Here is a 26,460-nt window from a genome sequence, read left to right on the forward strand (position 1 = left end):
TGACCCTTTTTGTATGGATAATCATGGTTTGACATTATCATATGTTTCCTACTTCATATGTTATCAATAAAAACAAGAACTAGATCTATCGTTTCTTTCTCCTTTGACAGATTTTAATGGATGAATAGTTGTGTTTGGTCACTGAAGTTGGTACTTGTAATGGTTATAGTTTTGGTCTATTGATGACTTAAAATTTGTCCAAATGAGTAAAGATTAAGTAAATTTGTGACACATGTTGCTTTCATATATTTTCAGCTGATGCAATTTTGTCTTGAAGGGAAAGAATATTTTTGAGAATATTCTTAATTTTAGTTGTGAAAATCTTATTGGTTCTTCTCTATCATCTATAAACCAATCATGGCTTGGTTTTATATTTTTGTTTTGGGTGTTTGTGGCGCAATATATTTATAGATTTAGATTATAGTAATTTATAAACATCACTCATATTTATTAATGAGAAAAAAAATATTCACTTAATTTTATACCGTCAAACGAGAGATGTGTATTTTCACTAAATTATATTTTTATTTTTAAAATACTGATATAATATAATTAAATATTATAATTTTATTCGATAATAATATAAAACTAATTTACATTGACAATACAATTTGACGAATTGTCATTTATATATTATAAATTTTGAAGATTCATTTTAAAATTTAAGACAAGCATAAAAACAAAAAAGACAAGTTAATCATCGGAAACATACAACCAAAAGATAGTTTATATTAAAAAAATAAATTATTTAAGTATAATAAAATAAGGATCAAACTTAAAACTTAAACCTTTTTATCAAATCATAATTAATTTAGCTAAATGGAGCTAGCTTATTCTCGTACCTAAAAAGGAATATCTCATAAACAAGAAACACATTATTGTAGAACCGATATTGAAATTTGAAACACTTTGTTTCTCATTTTTCGTGAGCTTTTTATATGTGCTATATGTTTCTTGAAGGAACAAAACATCACAATCACCCTTGATTAGGTTCCTGTTAAGTGCTTAGATTCATTCATTACCTTGTTCTTTCCGCTTTCCCTTTTCTCTTAACTCACTCTCCTCTCTTGTTTCCAAACATAGTAATACTCGTCACTCTTGGATTTGCATCTTCAATGGCTCATCAAATTACTCTCATATCTCCATCAACTCTCATAGCTATTACTGGCATGTACTATACCATATAAATTGATATCATCCAAATTCACAGATTAAACTAAAAACTCTTTTTTCAATTCTCTTTCCTTGAGCAAAATCAAATGATCATAGATGATGAATTGATTAATACTATTTGGTTTTTTTTTCAGGTAGGAGGAAGAAACTTGGTGAAATATCGGCTGCAATTGGAAGGGTCAAATTGAGCTCAGTATCACAACAACCACATGTTAATTGGAATATTCAGAGGCATATTCCATGGTTTGGTTTCAATAATTCATCAACTTATTATTATTCATATGGTAAGAATAATATAAGTTCTGTGGTGAATGTTTCCGACGGAGGAGCCGTCTCTCTCCCTCATGGTTGGCCACTTGAAAAGGTTTGGGTATTTTTTTCATCTTAACTTACTTTTTCTTCATATTATTCTTTCATTTTTGAAAAAAAAAACATTCTTCTTTATTTTTTACTCATACCTCCTTAAATATCTTTCATGTATTGAGTTATCTCAAAGGCCCAACCCAAAATATATCAATCCCAGAGGCCCAAATATATATATATATATATATATATATATATATATATATATATATATATATATATATATATATATATATATATATATATATATATATATATATATATATATATATATATATATGAAAAAAATTGATATTTAAGGAGGGTGCATTTTTTAAATAATAAAAATAAATTTTCAACACTTTTATTATTTTAAATAATAAATTTAAACAAATATTTTTAGAAAATCATCATCCATTTTTATTCTATATGATATTTACATGGTTAATATTTTTATTTATTTAATTTTATATTAAATGAAATCATAAAATTTGTTATTCCAGTTCATTTATAAATGTTTTTTTTAATTATTTATTTTTAATTGTCATTTGTAAAGTTTAAATATTAATTATATTTTTGTCAAAATTATTCTTAAATAATAATTATAAAAAAAAATATAATAAATAATTAAAAATATTATAGATAAAAGAATAATTATTATTTAAAAATTAATAATTTCTTGATATACGTAAAAAAAACCCCGAGTACATTGATGAATACTCAAAATTTTCAAAGTCAAACTTTGACAAAAAAAATAAAAATAAAGAAAATACATTTTAATCTCCACCTAACTACTATCTCAATCCTAATGCATACCTTCAAAATTCCTCTAACTAGCTAGCTAACAATAAAGAAGTTAGTTGAATGATATGTGGCTTTTTAAATCTACAATGGGATTTGAGCTTATTTGTGGATGGTGACTTTTTTAATTTGTAAAATAATAGCTAAGATTCTAATTTTTATATACATATAATTTAAATATATTATTTATTCAATAAATTTTAAAACTTAATTTTTGTTTATAGTAAAAAATGGAATAAGCAGATTTTTAGAAAATTATAAAACTATTTATTATATGGATATATATGCTATTTAGACAAACTCTCTTTGATTATTATTACTATTATTATAAATAAAATTAGTTATTATTTCCTATTTAACAATTAATGTATATAGTTTATATATTGAATAAATACATTCTTTTTTAAATGATTAAAGAAGAAAAAAAATTATAATATTAAATAGACAAGTGCACTTTATTCTATATAACATTTTGATATTTTTCTATAGAATATTGATTGCGGTGTCTTTTTTTAAAGGCAATACGCTTTTATTTTGAATTTAATTTATATACATTATTAATTTTAAAATACGTACATTATCATTAAATAGAAAAATGAAATAAAATGTGTCGTAATATTCTAGAAAGCATATATAAAATAAATTATTTTATTTTTACCCCTATCATAAGAAATAAATTACAAATAAAAAACAGTTAAATCACTTTTAACAGCTAAATATCAATCTTATTTGAAACCTACATCATATCTCATATATTTTAATTAAAGTAAAAAAAAACACCATATCATTATTACAAACTTAACAAGCAACTGCAAATGGAAAAACCTCAAATTACTCGCTAACATTCATATATTACAAAAGAAACTCATTTTTAGTAAAAAAAAATGCTGAAAAATAAATATACTCCTTTTACACTATAATAAATACTATTTTTTTTTAAGTAAAATAAATACTACTGTTATTAAGAAAGATTCACTGTATCAAAAATCTTAGCTGTTAATGAGTTGTTTGTGTCATATTCCTTAAAAATATCAGCTCATTTTTAGTGAATTCTTGGATTCAATGCATTTAAATTTTCTTTTTTATAATAAAAATGTTAATACAAACTATTTAAAAAGTAATCTTTTTTCTAAGCTAGGTTTATTTTGTTAGGTATATTTCAACTTCCTACCGCTTATATCTAATTTTTATTTTTTTTCTAAAATTAATAAATAAAAAAATTGACCAAAATTATTTAATTAACCGTAGTATATTATTTAAATACAATACTAGACCTAATTTATTGAACAAAAATTCCTCTCTCTCTCTCAAATTGATTCCAGCAAACACAACATAACGCAAGCATTTTTCTCTAACCATCATCATCAAAAAAAACAAAACCAAAAAAAAAAAAACATTTTTCCTTAATTCGACGCAGAGCCACGACTCTCCTCGTTGTTCTGTTCCTTTCCCATTCCTTAATTTCTCCAAACCCAAGCCATGGATTCCCAGATCCATGGCTTGTACTGTTGAACCCAATTCCTTTTTCCGTTTTCTTCGTACCAATTTCAATGCTCAGATCCGTTTAAACAATTGACATCACAATAATCCATCTCTCTAATCATGAAATTGTCACAGGTTTCTGACGATGAAAAGGGTTCCAAAATGAAGGGTTCAAGCCGTTTCTTCACAATAGGGCTTGTAGCAGCATGGTACTCTTCCAACATTGGTGTTCTTCTATTGAACAAGTACTTGCTCAGCAATTATGGGTTTAAGTATCCTATTTTTCTCACCATGTGTCACATGACAGCGTGTTCTTTGTTTAGCTATGTTGCTATAGCTTGGTTGAAGGTTGTTCCTATGCAAACGATTCGATCCAGGGTTCAGTTCTTCAAGATCTCTGCTTTAAGTCTTATTTTCTGCGTTTCTGTTGTGTTTGGGAACGTTTCTCTTCGTTATCTACCTGTGTCTTTTAATCAGGCTATTGGTGCTACTACGCCTTTTTTCACTGCGATTTTTGCTTATATTATGACCTTTAAGAGAGAGGCTTGGCTCACTTATTTCACCCTTGTTCCTGTTGTTACTGGTGTTGTCATCGCTAGTGGGGTATGTAACTTATCTATCAAACTTGTTTTCATTTCTGCAATTTTCATTTACTTTTCAATTATTGATTGTTCTGCATTGTTGAGTGGAATTGTTGTATGAATTATGAAATGGGACATGATCTTTGGGTGTTGACTTTTTTTATGATTTCATCATTGGATTTTATCTGGTTTAGGTTTGTTTTCTGTTGTGGTTTCAGCATGAGATGTTGTGTTCAATTGGAAAGTTATACACTTAATTTATTAGTTCTTCTTTTAGGCCATTCTGTGTTTAGTTGACTTATTTTGTGTCATCTTACAATGTGGAATTTCTGGCTATTGATCTGTTTCTTATTCCTCTGTTTGATCTTAGGGTGAACCGAGTTTCCATTTATTCGGATTCATTGTATGTGTTGCGGCCACGGCTGCAAGAGCCCTAAAATCAGTACTACAAGGAATTTTGCTGTCTTCAGAAGGGTAAGAAGCTTATCACTGAACTTTTTTTGTGGTTTTAAGTTATATATTCAAATTGGACTGATATCCTTCTTGTGTGTATCAGAGAGAAGCTGAATTCGATGAACCTCCTCCTTTACATGGCTCCAATGGCTGTAGTTTTCCTTCTCCCTGCTACACTTATAATGGAGGAAAATGTGGTTGGCATCACATTGGCACTCGCCAGAGATGATGTCAAGATAATTTGGTATCTGCTATTTAACTCGGCTCTTGCATATTTTGTCAACCTGACCAATTTTTTGGTCACGAAACATACTAGTGCTCTGACCCTTCAGGTAAGACTCAATTATTAAATTAGTTATACAGTATTCGAAACTATTAAGATGGACTTAGAAGTAAATAGTTTGGCTTTAGACATAATCTATGATAGAACATTATAGCTGCCTTTGATCCATATAGTCAATTCCACCAAGTGAGATAAGATTTGTTGTTGTCGTCGTCTATGTTATCTCTGTTTTTCTATATTTAATTTTCACTCCAACAAGCTCTCTCATCTGTTGGTAGTTGAGACATCAGATTTTGATGGTTTTCAAATGCTCTTGTCTTCAAATCACAATATTAGCATGGTCTTGGTCGTCTTTATTGTTCAATTAACTTGTGACTTATTCTTTTAGTCTGATTTGTATTATTTAGTCTATACACGAAGTGGTTTTTTTAACGGTTTCTGTTTCTTATGCATGAAGTTTTCTTGATGTTTTAACTAATCTTAGAGTTTATTTCTACAGGTACTAGGGAATGCTAAAGGCGCTGTAGCAGTAGTTGTTTCTATTCTAATATTTAGAAACCCAGTATCAGTCACTGGAATGATGGGATACGCACTCACGGTCTTTGGAGTAATACTTTACAGCGAAGCTAAAAAGCGGACAAAGTGATAGGCAGTTCATCATTCTTGGGAAGTCGGAACAGAACAGAACTTACAATATTTTGTTTTAGTTACTGCAGACAACCTCACTTCCTGAGGTGAATTTGTTTAGCATGCTAGTGACTAGAATCAGAATCTTTTACTCTAATATACAATTTTTTGCCCCACATAGAAAGCTTCTTTGAATTATAGCATTGCTGCAAAAACAGCCCATAGTATTAAAGTTGCAATAAGTGATATTTCTCCTTACCTGTGTCAGGATAATTGAGTAATGTCTTTTTGTCATATATTTGCAGAAAGAATAGTAAAATTGGATATCCACACTCATATGTCAACTCTACTTGTATTTTTTATTTAATGATAAAATTCATATTTTTGACCATAGTCCGATTTTCTGTTAGTGTGATTTACAAAATAATCTTGATTTTGAACTAAAGAATAATAAAGTCGAGCTCAAAGAACATATTTAACAAAATAAAACTTTGCTTTATTATCCAGAGTTTCTCCTAGTTAAGTTACATGTACCCATGAACTCGAATTCTAGCACCAAAATAATAAAAAATGAATGCCAACTTATCATGTTATAACAATTCCAGAACTCTGCAGACGATTCTCTGATGGCAGGGTATCAAGGTTAGAATTGTTTCTTCCACTTAATGACAAACTAAGAGTGGTCAAATCTGGATCGGCTTGATGCTTGTCCCAAGCTACATTAAAATGTTGGCCTTTGCTTCTTAGGGACACAATAAAGATATGGAATCAGAGAATGAATTAACTTTATTTGATGAAATTATTCCAAAAATAAAGTCTTACTCTTTAAGTAGGATCAGTATATGTGATATATTTGCTCTAATCTCTTCCCTGGCTGTTCTCAATGATGCCTCCTTATACACAAGAGCAAGTTCATCTATTGATCTGAAATCAAATCACGTGTTCTAACTGAACTTAGACCAACCAGGAAAATACAGAATAAAATGAGTCAGTCGCATAATCAGTCCGGAATCAAGTATAATTCTCCAAAACACGAATTTGGAAGAGAACAGATGCAGAAAGTGTTCAACTTACATGTATTCTTTATATGAAAGGATGTGAACTGTGAGCAACTATAAATCTAAGGGCAGAAAGTGTTCAACTTATATGTATTCTTTATATGAAATGAGAAACTATTATAAGTAACTACTGGAGGAAAATTCATTGATAAGGCATCACTCACTTCACTGGAGATGGATACCAAATTATCACCATTGAAAGTTAGTACAAGTGTTATTCCTAAATGGAATAAATATCAAACACGATTTTCAGGTCATGTTTTCATCTTCTCTTGTTCATCATTTTAATAACTTAGACTCTGTTTTTGTAAATATTTAAAAAATGAAAGCAATGTTAAGACTTTCATATCTTGCATGATAGAATAAAAAAACCATCTTGAGATAAAGTCTATATAAATTTACAGCAGACTAACTTTGTGATCCTTTTTCTTTGAAAAAATAAACTCAAAAATGACCATTGACAGAAGTAACAGCTGCTACCAAAGTTAATCGAGAAGTGATATCTTGAATCTCATACCACTTAACACCACATATATTTGAAATAAAAATTTCATGAGGTAACGGCTTAACTTACCTTGCAACATAAGGTGAGTTCCTAATCCATGTCACTCTCAAAACCACGTAAGTACACTTCATAACCTGCAGAATAACAGTTTTTTGGAGTTAATCAGAATTATTCTTTATCAAAATATTAAAAGAACAAAATTGAATACATATCTATCAATGTCAAAAAGTCACATAAAGAGAAATGAAAGACAGTGCTGAAACCCCCTTGAAGTTAAAACAATAGCAAATATTTTGAATATGGATCTAATTCAACATTGCCAATTCAGATAATGATTTTGGTCGGTACTTACAAAAATAAAGTTTAATCAAATTCATAAGGCTAACTTTTAAAAAGTGCTCTCCAAACTTCAGAGTAGTAACCTGGCAAGCTTTAAAAACTTTACCATATCTAAAGATACTCACCAAAATAACAGTATCATCATCATCTGCATGCATCCACTGAAAAAATAATGGAAAAATGCGCCTAAAGTGGGCTAAAAGCACAAGACCAACTCCATTAAATAGTGAATCGACAGATTTAAGCCATGCAATGCGGCGCTCTTTGTTTCTTGGTTGACGCTCCAAGTGACTTAACATCTCATTAAACATCCTTTCAAACCTACTCAAGACATTTATAAATTAAATTCCATACAAAATATGCCAAAAATTAAGGTTCATCATCATCATTGTCTAACTGAAAAGAATGTATGCAATATGCTCATAGCTAAAAGTTAAAACCCAAATGTAGTCCATGGGTATGGTTTTGACATACCCATTTTTTACCACAAGGAAAAGGGGGAAAATCTATTTGATTACATCTCTGCAGAACTTTGAGGATCTGCAATCTTTCTGATCTAACGGAACATTTCTCTCAAATGATAAGATATCTCTCTGTTACTCCCCTCTTGTTTTACGGGAACATGCTTTTTTTTAATCTAATTATCTCAGCCTTCAACTAACTAACTAACTCTAACTCCCTCAACTAGTCTAATTATCTAATTTCCATCTTTCTCAGTTTGTCCAAACTAAATAACACTCTCAAGTTTTTAATAATAATTTTCACCTGCAGCACAATATTCCCAATCTGCCCATATCGGTCGGTATATCTATTGACTCTGCACTCAATGAGTTCAAAGCTCACCTGATTGGACTTACTATAACAACAACAATAGTCAGTTTTTTCCACTTGCTGATCTCTGCTAGAGCCTACATGGACCAAACCACATCAAAATGTCCCATCATGAACTAAATCTACAGATCGACCATTAAAACTACAGGCTTACTCCTAGCAGTTTCCTTTGATCTCCCTCTTCATCTAGTTATTTGATTATTCTCCATCTAGTAAAAATAAACATTATCAGCTAATTCAGCTCTCTTGAACATAAGTAAACATAATAACGATGTTGGTAAATAATAACATAATTCGTGCTCCTTGGCCCATTGGCGAAAAGTTGTTACTCTCTCTCTCTCTTTAGTAGCTTTTTGACAAGCAAAATAGAAAAGCACGTCCATGTAATTTGTTACTTTCTCTAATAAGTAATAATCAAGTCAAAGATATCAGGACCAATCAACTAAAGCCACTGGTTCATACAAAACACCACATTTCTAAAGAAAGTGCTTCAAGTTTCAGTCTGGACGATGGTCAAGAACCAAATTCATTTTCTTTCTGACGAATAAACACAGGAATTCATAGTTAACCAGAGAGGGGTGAGATGATTAGCAGTTAAACGAATAAAGATATAGCTAACCAAACTGAATATGCAGGAAAATAAGAAGAGCAGTGAGGCAGAGAGATTACTTATCATTTGAGATAAAAAGAATTCCTATATCTTTATTTGTTTAACTATGAATCCATATGTCTTTATTTGTTTAACAATGAATTCCTATGTCTTTATTCTCACATGAATTTCTATCGCTTTTTATTCTCACATGGTATTTAACATGTGAAGATATTAAAAATTCTAACGTAACCAAATCATTTTTAAAAAATGGGATGGAAACAGATCAATATACCACGGACTGCGCGGATTGCTTTTATGAGTAAGAGACATGAGAGTTATTGATGCTTCAACTACATAATGCCATATCTCATCATCAGAAGCTATATTCTGGCAGCAGGCATCAAGTATCACATCCTCAAACCCACCGAGCTCAGCAGCGTCCACATTTTTTCCGAGATGCATAAAGCTCACCATGCCCTGTCCCTGAAATTATAAACAATAAAACAATAACCAAACACTGAACAACTTTCAGATTCAACCCCTTCCATAAAGTAGTGATTTCCAAGTTTCTAAACAATCACAAATAAAACATATTGTTTTCATGAGCATGCCCTTCCCCAGCTTCACCTTTCATTTGTAACTATGAGTATATTTGGATCGACTTTGAATTTATATATTGACATAAACACATGTAATAATGTTCGAGAGAGCTTATGGAAATAACTTATGACATGTTCGTAAGTTGTTTTCAGCTTATTTGCATAAGCTCTTTAGGATAGTTTATATAAAAATGCACTTATAAGTTATATGATAAGCATGTATGCTTATATGTATGCTATAAGCGGTTAATTATTTTTTATCCAAACAGGACCTAAAGCACATACCTTCACCTCTGGTGACCAATGATCAACAGCCGTCAGTGCACAAGGAATCACCCATCCACACAATTTTCCTAAATGAGGATAATCAACCTATGACAACACAATTCAAATCCCAACATCATCAACATCTCAGAATAGACATAATACATGAAGAAAAAAAAAACTATCAAACACTAGTACCTGAGTAATAAACCATCTAAGCTGATGAGCGGCGAGAATCGCGAACCCAACCGGAACTCTAGCAGAAGCGGCCGAGAATTCATCACACTCATCGGACTTATCAATGGAACTCTCCTTAATTCCATCCTTCAGAAAAGGAAGCACCTCGGGCAACAATTCCAGAAGCAACCTCTTCTGTGCAGGAACCAAATTACAATCCAAACCGAACTCTTCAACCTTATGAGAGTTCCTAGCGTCGAAGACTGTGAGGTAAGCTTGGGAGAGCTCGAAAAAGGAAGCAGTTGCAAGGGAGGAAAGGTGATTGGGGATCCATGAGAGAAACTCTGAATTGGTGTTTGTGGAAGAGGATAACAGAGCACATGCTAGAGCGAAGTCTTTGATGGAAGCGTGGATGGTGGAGTTTGTGGAAGTGAGAAGGGGTTCGAGAAATGCTTTGACGGAGATGTTGGAGGATTTGTGAGAAGTGTATGGAGTTGCGGCGAGAGAGTCTGCGATTGAATTCGATAACCTAATAAGGTGGAATCAAATGGAAAATTCACTGTGAGGAATGAATGTTGAGAGAGAAAGAGAGATAGAGAGAGAGGTGGCTTACCGCAGGAGAGTGTCTCGGAGAGTGGAGGATGATGATTCCGACATTGGCTACGGATTAGGGGATGCGCTTCCAATACCGCCGGCGCGGGGATTTTCTGACAACAATGACACCGTAACTGGGTTTTGCCGAGTTGGCACTGGGGACGATTTTAGAAAGAAACACTAATTTTAGTCCGCTATTTTATGAATTTTAATAATTTAAAATTAAATTATTAAGATTATTTTTTTAAGAGATTGAAAGTATTCCAATGAAAGAATTTTTTTTAAAATATTTTTTTTTTAATTTAAATACTAAAATATTTTATTTTTTAAATTAATTATTGAAATAATTACATTTCATTATTGATGTGTCAGTTGAACTGGCACATCTAATTAACATTTAAAGGAGGCGTCCAAGTCATTGGCGCATGCATGCAGTCAAGCATGTGAACGCGTCACATGCATTGCCGCATGCATGTAGGCATGTGAGTGTGCGCCATATGCATTGACGCATGCATGTGTGTGATGATCTATAAATACAATGCGTATCTCATATAATTTTTCACACAACTTCTTACCCTCCTTCCATTTTCCTTCAATCTCCTTCAATTTTCTTTTCTTTAAAATGTATGAATATTCATATATTCACAAGAGAAATGTCGATTTAATCTTTTCAATAGTGCAGTCTCCGATAAATATCCGACTTTGGAATATAGAAACGTTTGAACGTCTTAATAGGACGTTGAACTGTTGGTTAGATGGAGAAATTACAGAGGGTGAAAGGATCAAAAGAATTCAATGGCTTGAGTCCACGTTCAACCAAAATGGAGAAGTTCGTGTATGGATGGATATTAAGACTGACAGAGACGTTCACAGGATGATGTATACTATGTTCAAAATTGTTTTGATGGTAAAACGGGTCCGACCCGCTAGACATGCCCGTTTTACCTGCACTTTAGTATAGGGCGGGCCAAGGATTTAGGCTTTCACCCTCTAATATGTATGTCCCGCCCCGCCCCATTTTGTTTGTTTGTTCATAGATTGTAACACATGCTTATGCATTATAGGTCGTATTAAAATTTTCTAACTATAGTATAAAGGTATATAAGAAAAAACAATTTATGGATCTATATGCTTGCAAGTATGAAAGAATAATTTGGTTTGATGTTGACAACGCTCTTAAGAGAAGTATTCATTTGTCTTGTTCTTTACGGTTTGTTGGTTCATATGATATCATCTAATATGTTGATCAAGTGATGGTACTTGACATGTTGATTCAAGTAATGGTGTTTTAAGATTAATCAAGTGATGGTGCTTGATGTGTTGATCAAGTAATGGTTCTTGACAAGCTTATTCAAGCGATGGTGTTTAATATGTTGATCAAGTGATTGTGCTTGACAAGCTTGATTCAAGTGATGGTTCTTGAAGATTAATCAAGTGATGGTTCTTGATATGACTAAGTGATGGTGCTTGGTGCTTGGAGCTCAAGATGTGTTAATCTAGATAGAGCTTAAATATCCTTTGAGTGATCAAGAGGTTGTGTTTTGAAGATTAAGTTATGTTGATCAAGTTGAGAAGATCTAGTTGTGAAGATCAAGATATGGTGATTAAATATTTGTGGAGATCAAGTTATCAATGGCTATCTGTGGATACCTTATGTCAATCGACATTCGGTGAAGTCAGCGAAGATATCTAATTAAGTAGTTTTTCTTAGGATGGGTTTATTATGAAGAGTTATATCAAGCCTTATAAGAAGAAGATACATGGCTCCAAATTAATTCTAAAGTCAAAGATAATGTGTCAAGAAACTATAAGCTTTAGAGTTTCTAAAGAAAGAAAGTGAGAAGGCTCGTTTGCTTGTGTCAAGTGATCAGTGCTTGTAAAGGTATACGAGGAAGTCTCAATTTTACTAAGACAAATCATACAAACACACGTGCATACACGCGCGCACATACACGCACGCACACACACACACACACACACACAAACCTGTTGATAAGCCTTTCTTGGTTTGATTAAATCACATAAAATGTTTTAAAAAGCTTAGCCAATTGATTATGGAACTATCTCATCAGTTAGAATCAAGTTTTGCAAAAGATAATCGATTAAGCCTTAGGAGTAGTCGACTATTTCACTCTGTAACACTTAAAATTGATTGGAAAGGTTCCTTAAATGATTGGAAATGGGTTGGAATCAAAACATTCCATTTTTATGTGGCATAATCAATTATGCCTTTGACATAATCGATTATGAGGCTTTATTGGCCCATAGATTGTTTTCTAATTTATAACATGTTTTGTCCTATAAATAAAGGGTTCATTTATCATTTAAAATCATCCTCTAAAATGGATTTTGATCCCTTTTTCTCACTCTCTACTATTTTTCTACAAATCTCTCATTTCTCACTTTAGTTTTTCCTAGTGTTGTAAGAGTGAATCTTTGCTTTGTGAGGATCATTATTTCTGGTGTGGGGCAAATTTGTAAATTACTCAAGAGTGTATTATATCTTGTGTAATATTTTTCTTGTAAGAATGTGGTGTTTGGTTGTAAGATAAATAATTAAAATCTCTTGTTTGGTTGTTGAGGTAAACCAAGTAAAACCTCTGTTTGGTTGGTGAGGTCTCTGTAGTTAAAACTCTCAGTAGGTTTGTAAGTCCAGCCATCTGTTAAAAGCTCTCTCTTTGCTCGTGATTTTAGCATATGTTAAAATCTCTCAGTTGGTTGTGGAAGTCTCTTTACTTAAAACTTCATTCGTTTTTGGTTCGGAAGTTATCAATTGAAAATTTTCAATCCTTGTAAAAGCAAGTTTGTGGGAATATCCAATTACAAGCTCTCAAGTAGTGGAAACTCTTAAGAAGAATTCATGGGGAAAGTACTAGGTCACTTCATTGATACCTAACATTTATCCCTTAACTTTTTACTTTTTTAGTAAGTTATTTCTGTTGCTTAGTTTTACTCGATTCATTTTACAAAAAAAGTTGTAAACATTGTTTTTGTAAAAGATTTTTATTTTGAAAATGGATTTTTCAAGTCAACATAATTCACCCCCTTTTGTGTTTGGAATCTCATGTCCAACACAATTCCCTCATTTTTCTTTCCTATAAATAACTTTAATACGTACACCTCCAAATAAAGTTAGCACAACAGGTACAAAAAAGAAGGGTTGTTCTAGTGAAAATGATTGTTCTACTAAATGTCCATCATCTTTGCTTAATCATGTCGGCTCATTGTATCTAGATACATATTATTGATAATTAAAGTCAACATGCACAAGTAGAAAGAGTACATATCATGCTATTTCTTCTCTAGTGCGAAGAAACTTCCTAAACCATGATGAATTATCTCTATTTATGCCTCAAAAATTTTAAAACGCCATAAATGTTAAAGGAAATGGTCATTGTGGATTGTGTGTATACATGAAAATAAAGCTCGTACATGTGGGTATCCATTCGAAACCGGACCAAGTTTGAGGAGGAAAATGTTGGAGAGTCCGGGTAGCAAAGTGTTGGAAGTATCGATGGGTAAATGTCCATGGATCCAAGAGACCTTGACACCACATATATACCCAAAACCTTAAGGAAATAATGGTATGGGTCCTTTCTATTGTAAACTTAACACTTTCTCAATTTCTAGCTAATGTGAGATTTAACCACTCACATTTGAATCTCAATAATCTCCCCCGCAAGTGTGAGTCAGCCATATCACTAGCCTTGGTCCATTATAGGATCCATTTTCGCTTCCTCACTGAGCCTAACCAAGTTCTGGTACCACTTATTAGGGAGTGCAGGGAGCGAAGCATCGAAAGTGTCAATGAGTTAAACGTTCAGGATCCAAGAGACATTGACACTACATATCCCCCTTCCCCCTCCCCAAAAAAACTTAAGGAAATTGGGTTATGGATCACCTCTCTTATATACCCAACATTTCCTCCATTTCTAGTATATATGGGATTTAACCACTCACACTTGAATCCTAACAGTCTCCCCCACAAGTGTGTGTCACCCACATCACTAGTCTTGATCCACACTAGGATCCACTTATGTTCCCCCATTGAGCCTAACCAGACTTTGATACCACTTGTTGGGGAGTCCGGGGAGCAAAGCGTCAGAAGTGTCAATGGGCTAAATGTTCATGGATCCAAGGGAACTTAACACTACATATTCATCCAAAATTTTAAGGCATTTGGGATATGGATCATTTCTCTTATAAATCCAACATTTAATCCATTTCCAGTTGATCTGAAACTTAACCACTCACACTTGAATCTCAACAAAAAAAACCTGCTTTGACTGAGTTCAACTACGTGTTTGAATTTCCTCTTGTTTAAATAAATTGGGAAGAGACGGATAATAAGGACACAAGTACCCACCCTGAACCCAACTCATTTCTATGGTAGCTTAGAACGTGAAATCTTATTGATTATGTGGTTGTTTGGAATATCAGTTTATACTTTATTATTTTCTTTTGATAATTTAGATTATTTGGAGAGAAAAAATAGTTGTACGGTTAAGACATTGATATTTTAGTTTGTACTTTATTATTTGAAATATATGAACTTTTTGGGATTATTTTACTGTATTGTTTGTAATGTATGTTCATTTTTGTTAAAGTTCAATATATATTATGGGTTCGGGGAACATTTTGTGTTTTGAAAAATGAACAATTTCTATTTAAAAAATTGATTCCACTACGGGGATGAGAGCGGGATAGGGATACATGAATCTATTTGGGAATGAGAATGGGGATTTATCAAAGTCGCATTTTGGGATGAGGAAGGTAAAAGTGGTATTTGCCCTGCCTCGTTGGCATGCCTGATTTCATGTTATGTTATGTACTACTTGGTCAATCTATTGAATCGCAATCCATCACTCATCTTATTCTTATAAGAGAGTTAAACGATAATTTGTTAGATTATCTCTAGTTGTTTAGGTCGGAAAGACGATTCAATCGGGGCAAACACGCCCTAACCCCGTAGGAGTCGGCCCAACACTTGAGGATAAATGAATGATTATGGCAAATATGGAATTTCTTATTGCACATAAATATTAAAGTGATATGGATTCTCATAAACATATTTTCCTTTACAAGGAAAACCCAAAAAAATGGAGTGACTCATTTGCCTTAGATATAGGGCTGTCAAAATGGGTCTGACCCATTAGGCCGACCCACAAGCCCTAAATTTTAGCGCGGTTCGAGCTACAAAAAAGCTTTAAAAACATGACCTTATCTTTTAGCCTCAGCCCACGGGGCATATGTTTTTCATGGGCCAACCAAGCAGGCTTCGGGCTGACTTATTAAATATAATTTTATAAATTAGTTTTAGTTAATTTTGAGAAGAAAAAAAAAAGATTTAGCTAAGCCATGTTACATAAGTGTGTTTTCAAGTGAAAAAGAAAAGGTAAAGATGATAAAGATATGTTTTCAAGATTGTGTGATCAAAGATATGAATATGAGATGAAGAGAAAGATTAATAAGTATTGGAGATAATATTCACTTACTCTCTATTTTTACATAAATGTGTGTGTGTATGTGCGCGCGCGCGCGAGCGCGCGTGTGCGTGTACGTGCATAACGTGCATGTGTGTTTATTTGATGAATATTTTAAATATCATTTAACTAAGTTTATAATTATCAAGAACTTCATAAACATCAACAAAGAATGAATCTCCTCTAAAATAGATCTCACATTCCCTAAGAATTGAGAAACAATGATGATGTTAATCTTGCTAGAGGTTGAAGATGAGTTCATATGCAAATGATAAATGTTAAAAGGTGTTTTTTGATAGTGGGTTTCCAAGTTTTTAGAAAAACTTTCAAAAATATGATTATCATCACAATAATCATTCTCATTATTATGGTGAGAAATGAAAAATGATAATCTGTAAATTCATGGAGAGTGAAGGAGGGAAATGATTTATATAAGTGCTTGAGATTATGCACAAAATGAGTGAAAAATATGTTTGATTCCAGTCAAGAACATTTGTTGATTTGATTCAAGTGAACAAGTTGAGTGGAACAAGATCAACATAAAAGAAGTGGGCAATTTCATGTGATTCAGGTCAAGCTAAAACTGTGATTCGAGTCATGAAGGATCATGATTCAAATCAAGTAGAAATTGTGATTCGAGTCAAATTGGACCGAGCCAAACAGGAAAAAGTGGAAAATTGTGTGATTCAAGTCATGTGTAAGGTGTGATTCGAATCAAATGAGACAATGGCTAACATGAGATATATGATTCGAGTCATGTACAACTTGTGATTTGAGTCACGGTGTTGCATGATTCGAATCATGTGTAAACTGTGATTTGAGTCACAGACACCAGAATCTTCCTGTTTTTCTCTGTTTGGTTTTATTTGAGTCATAGATTATGAGTGACTCGTGCCATACACAATAAATATCAATTTTTTAAGTTTTTCAAAATAGTTTGAGATTTCACTTCCCACATAACTTGAACCAACATCAAATATAGTTCTTGTAACATTAACTCAACTAATTGACTTAAACCATAATGGTCATACTCAAATACAAACACTTTGATTTATGTATGCAAAATACAATTTAATGTAAAATACCATTTAAAAAGTAATGCATTCAATTCTAAGATATTTGCAAAGATCTAGCTAAAGGAGACTAAATTATGAAAGCGATAAATGATAAACGATAATAAAACGAGATAAGCAACAAAATCAAAGCTCTAGAGGGCAAAGCAACTTCACAATGCATAAAATCATAATATTAAAATATACGGACTGACATAGCCCATCAGACCGCATGACCAATTAGGATCTGGATCAGACTCAATTTTGATAGCCCATAAAATAATCAGACCGAATCACTCTAACTCATTTATACGTGTTGACCCATCAGATTAAGGTGGGTTGGGTCAATCCAGCCCATTTGACAACTCTACTTAGATATTTGTATAGGTATCGTTTTATGCATGTAGAAAAATTATGTATCATTTGCCTGGATATATTTATAGCTATCATTTTATGCATATAAAAAAATTATATTGTGTTATCGTTGCTTGCGTGTAACAATCATAACTTCTGTAATAGATATATTTGAAGAACAATTTTTCAATACCTCATACTAATCTCCTAAGGAAAAGACATCGTCACTACTATATTTCCTTAGAATAGTTAAACATAACGAACTTAGTTGTACTTAGGGTGATGTCATAACTGAATACGATGTTAAACCTATACAGCTTGAAGATCTTGAGAAAGATGACAATGATACAAAAGTTGAAGACGGATATGATAAAATAGACGTATGCAAAGATTAATTAAAATGTATATAATTAAGAAACTAATTATATTTTATATAAGATATCATGTTTCAATATCTAATATTAGTATTAGAGTGACGATGCTGATATTGTAGCCTTAGCAAAAATTAATTAAAATGTATATAATTAAAAACAAAATACATTTATATGTTCTACATCTATTTACATTATAATTGGTCTTAATTTAGTTATTCATATTGTTTTTCACTTTATTTCTAGTTGATCTCTGTTAGAATTCAAATGTCTAAAGAAACATGCTAAGAATTTTAAAATCCAAATGACATTTTTAGGTTTCTGATGGATTTCTTGAGACCCAGAAAGAAAGGGTGGGAAAAGAAATTCACTATATTCTTCCCATTTGTTCAAAGTTCCATTGCCAGTTCTTTTTAACTCCAATGGTGGTCTTAAGTCCGTTAAATTCAACTAGTCAAAGCTAGTTTTCCTTAGTAAGTACATGGTTTTACCTACACTCACTCTACAAATTTCTCAACACAGTTGATTTGCTCCCAGAGTTAGAGCGATGTTACAAAACCTTGTAAAACTTTAGCACCGTCAATAGTAGATTAATGGAAGAAAACAGTATTTTGTTCACTCAAATTGATCACATCCTCTACCTCGATGAAACCAATAAGCCTCTTGCACACCCAACCCAATATTCTCTCTCGAGCTCGTCATTGACATCCTCGAGAATACAGTGCTAAGTGAAACGGTTAACATTACCATTCCATGAATCAGATTCATTCAAGGTCATCTGAACTTGATTACCCAAGGCAACATGAACCCAAATCCTCCAATATTTCTCAATCTTCTTAAATTAGATATATAATAGCATCAAGTAGAAAATGCAATGAAAAGTTGCATCATCAAATTGGTAAGATACATTATGCAAGTCAGTCTCTCATTTGTCAGTACTGAATGTGCACTGGACTTGATAAATAAATCACACAAGATTTGCACACCACACATGTATAAATAAATATCAGAAAAAGGAAGGAGTAATGATCGAACAGTTGTTATGAAGAGAGAGAAAAAACCACACATACAAACACTCGCTTGGCGGACCAAAACATCCTCGGCTTTCAAACAGAACAAAGGCAGTTAGAAGCCACCGGCATTCAAGATTCTGGAACGGAGGCTGCTGCACGTTTGATTGACGCAGACTTGATCAGATGATTATAGCTCCCTTTCTCCTTAAAAAGCTGAGAGAAATGGTGCTTGCAATACAAAATTCCCTCTAGGGCTGCATAATTTGATGGCGTTATAGGACAACCACCGTGTGAACACTTGAAACATGATTTGTGATAGGCCTGGCTTTCCACTGTTACCTACACTCAAAAAAGATGTATATCATAATATAGCAACAAGAAAACTAAGACATTTTAATTAAGGTTGTGCAGAACTGCGGATTTAATTAGATTTACTCATTCAGGCAATTATTGACAAATACATAAACTTGAAGATCGGAAACAGCAGATTCTCCATTTTGGTTACATGTTATATTCTTATGTTATATTCTCTCATTTCAAGTGAGCTGCAACATCTGTTTCATGTTTTTTAAGGATCATGAACTGAATCAGAATATAGGTTTTATCATCTTTGGCTTAGAAACAAAATATGAACACAGTTTTCTTCTCCAAGTATCTCCCGGTAAGATAAGAAATCCGTAACGCAGTCTACAAGTGGTCTATATATTGAAAATGAAGTTCAGAATCCTAAAATTTTGACAGCATGGCACATGCAGTGTAGGAGGAAAAAAATCATACTTCACATACCAACAAAACAAGTACCAACAAAAGCAAAAGGTCAAGCTAAACAATATGTTTTCATGCTTGCAATAATTCAGAAAAGTTGTACTGCATACAAACCTTTTTTACCATCAATCCTCACAATTTTGGGAAAAACGTTTGATGTTAAATGTTTTGATTACAAAACACCACAGCCAGAGAAGGGGGATACTTTAATCGATCTATATGGCAGTAATAACTAGCAATACTTATTCTTATGGTCTGAATGCTTATATATCCAATATGTAACAAAGATATGTAACAAATATCATAAACTAATTTACTTTCAAGATTTTTAAATCTTACCTTCTCCAATGGATAAGCAGTTTTGCCACATGTAGCACACTTCTCTTGTGTCCCAGAAAACATGCCAGCAGCTTTACTAGCGGACCTTGTCTGGAATAAACAGAAGATACCACCAATAGTTATTCAGTAATACCGAAAGCCATCGACCTGAATATAAAAACCCATAAAAATGCAAAATTAAACAAATTTACCAGCTCAGGGGTTGCTTTGTCAGCTGGTTTTGCAGCTGTTCAAAATGAAATTATCGTCAATTGAAGAGATATCTGATTGAAAAAAAAAATCATCTTTATTATACTTGAAGAAAGAGGATCATACGTGACTGAAAATTCTTGCTGAAATTGCCATGCTCCTTGAAGAGCTGCTCAAAATGAGGTTTACAGTAAAGCACACCTTCCATTGAAGAATAATTGCTCAGCTGAAACATAAAGATCATCAACAATAATCCTTGTTCCAAAATCAACCTTTAAACTCGCACATAAAAATGTCAATTAACACCCTGTCTGAATAAACAACTTAACTTAGCACTTACAGCATAAACACTTCTCACATAAGTGCTTCTATCACAAAGGATGAAATAAAGTTACACTGTTTTCAAAAAAAGCTAACCTTAAAAGCTGATGTAAATAAGCTAAAAATAACCTCTGGACATGTCATAAGATATTTTCATAAGATCCCTCAAACAGTCTCACAAGTGAATATTAGTACATAAAGCTCAATTAAGTGGATCCAAACAGCCCTAAAAAGGTGTTCAGCATTTCAAATAGGAACTGATCTATCTATATCTACAAAGTAATATTCTATTCTCATAAAATTCCTACTTTCACATATCTACATACTTTATTTATTCCCCAACTTAAGTCAAATAAAACTCATATGGGAATTTTATATGAATGGTAAAGCAGCGTCAAACATAAGCAAAAGCAAAGATCTAATAAAAATTCACCAAATAAACATAAACCCAAGCTTAACAACATAGAAAATCGTCAATGTACTATAAAATCAACAATGCAGCATTAACAAAAAAAAACTCAAAAACTCAACAAAAAAAAAACCTTTAAAGTTCCTTTGCAGTGAGTGCATCTGAAGCAAGCTTTATGGTAAGAAGTACCATCAGCAGAAAGCTGATCAACAGGATAAACCGTTTTCTCGCACGCCTTACACTTGAGCTGAGTACCAATAAACGACATCGCTGTAGCTTTCTAGATCTGAATTGACCACAAATTCGAAATGCAATATATAGTAGATCAGCTTCAGAGATTAATTTCTTGCTGATTTTATCTATCGGAAAATGAAATTGATGCTATAAAGTTGAAAGAGTGAAATGGATGTATCGGAGTATGGAAAGTACCTTGTGAGAAATGGTGGATCGGTGAAGATGGAGACGCAAAGAGCGAAACGATGAAAGTTGAGAGAGATTTTTGAAGTCTCTGGTTAGGACTAAGGATGATGAATAAATAGTGATAACGAGTCATGTCATGGTCACCATTATGTAAATACTTTTTTTTTGTTTGATTAAAAGAAAAGTTTTTGTAAATAATAAATGCGCTGTTTATATAAGGAAAGGGGAGAGATAATCATTTCGAAAATAAGAAATAGAGACAGTAATAAATAATATCTTCTCTTCAAACAAATGCCTGTCCGTTTAAAAAATTTGAACATAAAATTAAAGAATTTAATAATATTATCATAAAATATTATAATTTTATTAATATATTGGAAAGTGTGCATAATAATTAAACAACCCAATTAAAAAAAATATTATTATTTTTATCTTAAAAATTGAGATGACATTGATTTTAAAATAAATTTTATTTATTAAAACGACATTATTTTTAAACGGAAAGAGTATAATTTAATCAAAAAAAGTTAAGGAAAAATATTATTATTGAATTCATAGATTTTTTGTTTTGTTTGATAAGTCTGATAATACTTTTTTTTGTTTTTGTATAAATAGTAAGAGCATTTGATTTGATTCTTAGAAAATTTTACCCAAATAATCTCTTTTTTTAAATAAATAGTCAAAATAATGTACTTTTTCAACTATTTTCCAAAGTAACTCATTTTAAAATAAAAAACAGTTCTCAAAATAAAGGAGATGTCAATTCAATTGACGTCTTTGTATAACACATAAGAAGAGGCGTCAATCGAATTGATGACAGTGTACAAACATGTAGGAGAGAGAATGTATTATTTCTCTCCTATATATTTGTACATTGTCGCCAATTGGATTGACGTTATATTTATTTGAAAAAATGGGCTATTCAATTAAATCTGATATCTGATACATTCATATTATCAAATATGTCCTTAATTGAAAATTGAATGAAATTTACATTTAAAAATTTTTGTACACAAAAATGAAATTTCTTGTACGAACGAAATTTCTGATAGTGTATTGTAAATTTCCAGTATATCGAAAATTTTAAAATTTCTCATATGTTCCAAATAATTCTGAAAAATTGTAATTTACTAGTTCATACCCAAAATTTCAACCAAAGTGAAATTTCTGGTAGTGTTATTTGTTTGAAATTTTAAACGCTCCGGATTTTGCCGACAGTTTTGGATGGTTGTGATTGCACAGACTGTTTTGTGTGGTCCATAGTAAAAGCAAAGTTGTACAAATAGGGGAATCACATGTTGTTTGATAAAAAACATCTCAAAAAATGTCTCTTCCTCAATTTTTTATCAAGGCAAAAGTGTATTTTAACGGAGCTTCAGCTCCCTTAGAGTTTCGGCTTTCAAATGACACCACATCTCTTGCCGGCCTAACGTCCAAGTTGAATGAATTGTTGTTTGATACCGAAAATAGAAAGGTGAGAAAGATTGAGTTTCGTGAAGATTGGATTGATACTTACGGGAGGGTGAAATACAACCTTATTAAGTTGAAGACGGATGAAGATGTGAAGGATATGTGGAGATCATTTTTCCGTAGGATAACAAATGGGTTGATCGAGTTAGATGTTAAGATTTCAAGGTTTGTCAACGACATAATGAAGATGATGAAACATCCAGAATCATTTGATAGTGTATAGATTTTCCTATTTATCACCGTTTTTTTAAGTTATATTTAAGTTATGTAATTGTTTATCAAATGTTAGTTTATCTTGATGTTTCATGAATGGAAGATCAAAAATATTATCAAATAAAAAAGTTTCTAATGAAGATGTCTGAGTAATATACAAATAATACATAATATATAAAAGATGTCTAAATAGACACTCAACAGGCTATGTGTGTAGCCCGAGCTAATCTGGTATAAACCTTGCCATTTGGGTTCACCAAACCCATGAGATTATCCATAATAACTGCAATCATCTGAAGGCGTTGTTGGTCATTAGCATCAGCTGTAAAAGGCATTGGTGGCACGTCATCAACAGGTACCTCAGCATCAGACGACCCAACATCACATGTATCCTCAGTAGATGGAATAATGTGAGGGTGTGATACAATGAGGTACCACTCTAAATAACCATCTTCACACTGCGAGAGATGTTAAATCATATATGCTCGACCTGTAATGGCACGACCAGAGCTGATGAAGTCACTCTAAAACCACCAATCAATGCTCGCAGATGGTATATCCCTATTGAAGGCAAACTATTGAAGGCAAACTCCTTTTGCACGTCCGCCTCAGACAATACATACAAAGGTGAGTGCCCCTATTGAAGGCAAACTCCTTTTGCACGTCCGCCTCAAAAACTCCTAAATCTCGTGCAACAGTCATACATGCAAGCGACATGCTAAGAATAGGAGTCGTCCAGAATCTATCGTCGAGGGGAGATGGAACAAAGAGGAGACATCATCTATAGTATACTCATCTCCCCAAATAGAAGATGAAGAAGATGTTTCCTTGTACCATCTCTCAACAAACGCAATATGTAGTGACGCGTCAAGCATGGTGAGGGAGCAGTGGATAAAATCAACTAGCTCGAAATCTCGTACAATCTGGCTGACCTGCTCAAACATCAGAATCTTCTGGAAGTCCTTCAACTTCGACTCATGTGAAGTCAATTTTAGTGTGGGACGGTCATATGACAAACAAATATATAAAAAAAAACATTTGCAGTTAGCTTTCATGGCATAATAATAAACAAATTAAAGTTAAACATAAAAGACATATACATCTCTCTGCCATAGTCGTAACGCCACATGGTCTGCATACTCAGTAAGCATTGACTGGTCAACGGGTCCTCTAATGAATCCTAGGTCAGCATGCACAAAGGGCTCAATCGAAGGAGTTGTAACCTTTGTGTCAATAGTAACAAATGGGATCAGATCAGCAACAACAACATCTGGTTGGACCACCTTAGCATCCACCTCATAAACAACTACCCCAACAACCTCTCCAGCAACCTCCCTAACAACCTTCCCAGCTGCCTCTTCAGCAACCTCCTTAGCTACCTCTCCAGCAATAACCTCATTCACCACCTCATTTATGTGTTTCTCAATTGATCGTACATGTCGATGTCGAGTGCTATGGGATGCGTGGAACTGGCCCTGCTCAGCCAACCATTTTCGGTGTGAATTGGTTGGAACAACTCATCTAATGCATATCTTGGAAGACTCAACCTCGGCAGCTCTAGCTTGGTTTGTCGCTCTATCGAAGATATGCCTACAATAGTGTCGTCCCTTATGATTAAGTTCATCATTAGTTAAAGTCTTACTAAGCGTTTTCAAGTGATTTGTCAAATGCGCAAATCTTTTCTACAAGTTGAGAATTGATTCTCCAGGCTGCATTCGGAATAACTTGTATTCTTGACTTAAAGTATTCAATCTTGATCTTTTAACTTTCGCGGTTCCTTCATTTGTTTCGACCAAAGTATCTCATATTTTTTTTGTCGTTGTACATGTTGAAATGCGAAAGAACTCATCCATGCCAAGAGCACCTTGAATAAAATTTATTGCTTTCTTGTCATAAATAACTTTTTTCTCATCATCTTCATCCCATGATGCTTTTGGCTTAGGAGTGCCAACGCCATTAACAACCGTAGTAGGAACGAAATGAACTTCTAGGACAACTTTCCAAACATCTTTTCCTTGAGACTATAAATGCGCCTTCATGCGTATTTTTCAAAAATCAAAGTGTTCTCCACAAAACAGTGAGGGCTTGTTATTGCTACCACCGTCTCTAAAAATAGAATTTGAGTTTGCGGAAGCCATTCTGGATCTTTAGAAACAAACTATCTATAACCTGCTCTGATATCAATTATAAGTTTGGAGTGCGCCTAAGAGAGAGAGAGAGAGTGGTGGTTGGGGGTGAATTAGGACCAATTAAAATTTTTGGTTTTAGAGACAAGTTTGTTTTTATTTTTCTGGTTTGAAGATGAGTTTAGAAGGCGATAAAGTGCAGAAAAAATAAAGGACACAAAGATGTATACTAGTTCCCTTCATAGTCTGAAGGTACGTCTATTCTCTTTCAACACGAAAGAGATTTCATTATTTGTTAGGACTTGTACAAGACCAACACAATCACCAAGAATAATCCTCTTGTGATTCACCAAGTTGATATGAGAACAATCCTCTCAAACTCAACTCTCTTGCTTCCAACAATCCTGGACAACAAGGTGTTTATAACCAATTTTGGAAAATATTAAGCAAATAAGGTATATCAAAATATATCAATCACTATGATTGATCTCCTATTCCAAACAAGCAATTATAAGGATATATTAGTGCTCAAGTGTTTATGAATATGAGAGGAATTTTATGGACTGATATATGTGAACAATGCAGAAAAATTCTTAATGAAAGTTTGATGATCAAAATACTTGTTTGAAAGTGAATGAGTATAAGATTTCAAATTATAATGGAAGGGGTAGTTTTTAATTCTGAAAATATATATATATATATATATATATATATATATATATATATATATATATATATATATATATATATATATATATATATATATATATATATATATATATATATATATATATATATATATATATATATATATATATATATATATATATATATATATATATATATATATATATATATATATATATATATGAAGAAAAATAATGGTTAATGGATGACATTTGAAAAACGTTCAAATAAAAAAACAGATTTGAAACAAGCAACATTGATTTCTGAAAAGTGGGTAATCAGTTTCATTAAAGCATTGCTATTGAAAATTCAAAATTTCATGAGGGAAATTGATTTTTGAAAAGGGGTAGTCGATTTCCTTGCCTAAAAGCTGAAATCTGGAAAACATATAAAAGGCAGGACAAGGAATGGAAATCGATTTATGGTATAGGGGTAATCGATTTCCTGAACTGAAACTTGAAAAATATTTGAAATATAATATAGAAACATTGTGACATTTGAGACATAATGAACCATGCATGCAAGGAATATTTGGAGTAATTTTGAG

General features: G+C 32.6%; 3 protein-coding genes across 3 annotated transcripts; 1 reads left to right on the forward strand and 2 right to left on the reverse strand.

Moving 5' to 3' along the window:
* Positions 1-868: 868 nt before the first annotated feature.
* On the forward strand, positions 869-6,133 carry LOC127083920 (probable sugar phosphate/phosphate translocator At3g11320). The gene is made up of 6 exons (XM_051024286.1): positions 869-1,171; positions 1,312-1,537; positions 3,934-4,401; positions 4,750-4,853; positions 4,936-5,164; positions 5,615-6,133. The coding sequence occupies exons 1-6, from the start codon at positions 1,116-1,118 to the stop codon at positions 5,759-5,761; spliced, it is 1,230 nt and encodes a 409-aa protein (XP_050880243.1). The 5' UTR covers positions 869-1,115; the 3' UTR covers positions 5,762-6,133.
* An 83-nt stretch (positions 6,134-6,216) lies between these two features.
* LOC127083918 (uncharacterized protein At2g39910) lies at positions 6,217-10,889 on the reverse strand. Its single transcript, XM_051024285.1, has 8 exons — positions 10,721-10,889; positions 10,129-10,636; positions 9,952-10,038; positions 9,360-9,550; positions 7,770-7,965; positions 7,375-7,439; positions 6,565-6,666; positions 6,217-6,484 (listed from the first exon to the last, which is right to left on the reverse strand). The coding sequence occupies exons 1-8, from the start codon at positions 10,762-10,764 to the stop codon at positions 6,328-6,330; spliced, it is 1,350 nt and encodes a 449-aa protein (XP_050880242.1). The 5' UTR covers positions 10,765-10,889; the 3' UTR covers positions 6,217-6,327.
* A 7,935-nt stretch (positions 10,890-18,824) lies between these two features.
* On the reverse strand, positions 18,825-21,645 carry LOC127083921 (LIM domain-containing protein WLIM2b). Its single transcript, XM_051024287.1, has 6 exons — positions 21,427-21,645; positions 21,131-21,283; positions 20,394-20,493; positions 20,270-20,304; positions 20,079-20,168; positions 18,825-19,313 (listed from the first exon to the last, which is right to left on the reverse strand). The coding sequence occupies exons 2-6, from the start codon at positions 21,263-21,265 to the stop codon at positions 19,104-19,106; spliced, it is 570 nt and encodes a 189-aa protein (XP_050880244.1). The 5' UTR covers positions 21,266-21,283; positions 21,427-21,645; the 3' UTR covers positions 18,825-19,103.
* Between the last annotated feature and the right edge of the window lie 4,815 nt (positions 21,646-26,460).

This window comes from Lathyrus oleraceus, chromosome 5, assembly GCF_024323335.1.
Source record: "Lathyrus oleraceus cultivar Zhongwan6 chromosome 5, CAAS_Psat_ZW6_1.0, whole genome shotgun sequence".
In the NCBI taxonomy this organism is placed as follows: Eukaryota; Viridiplantae; Streptophyta; class Magnoliopsida; order Fabales; family Fabaceae; genus Lathyrus; species Lathyrus oleraceus.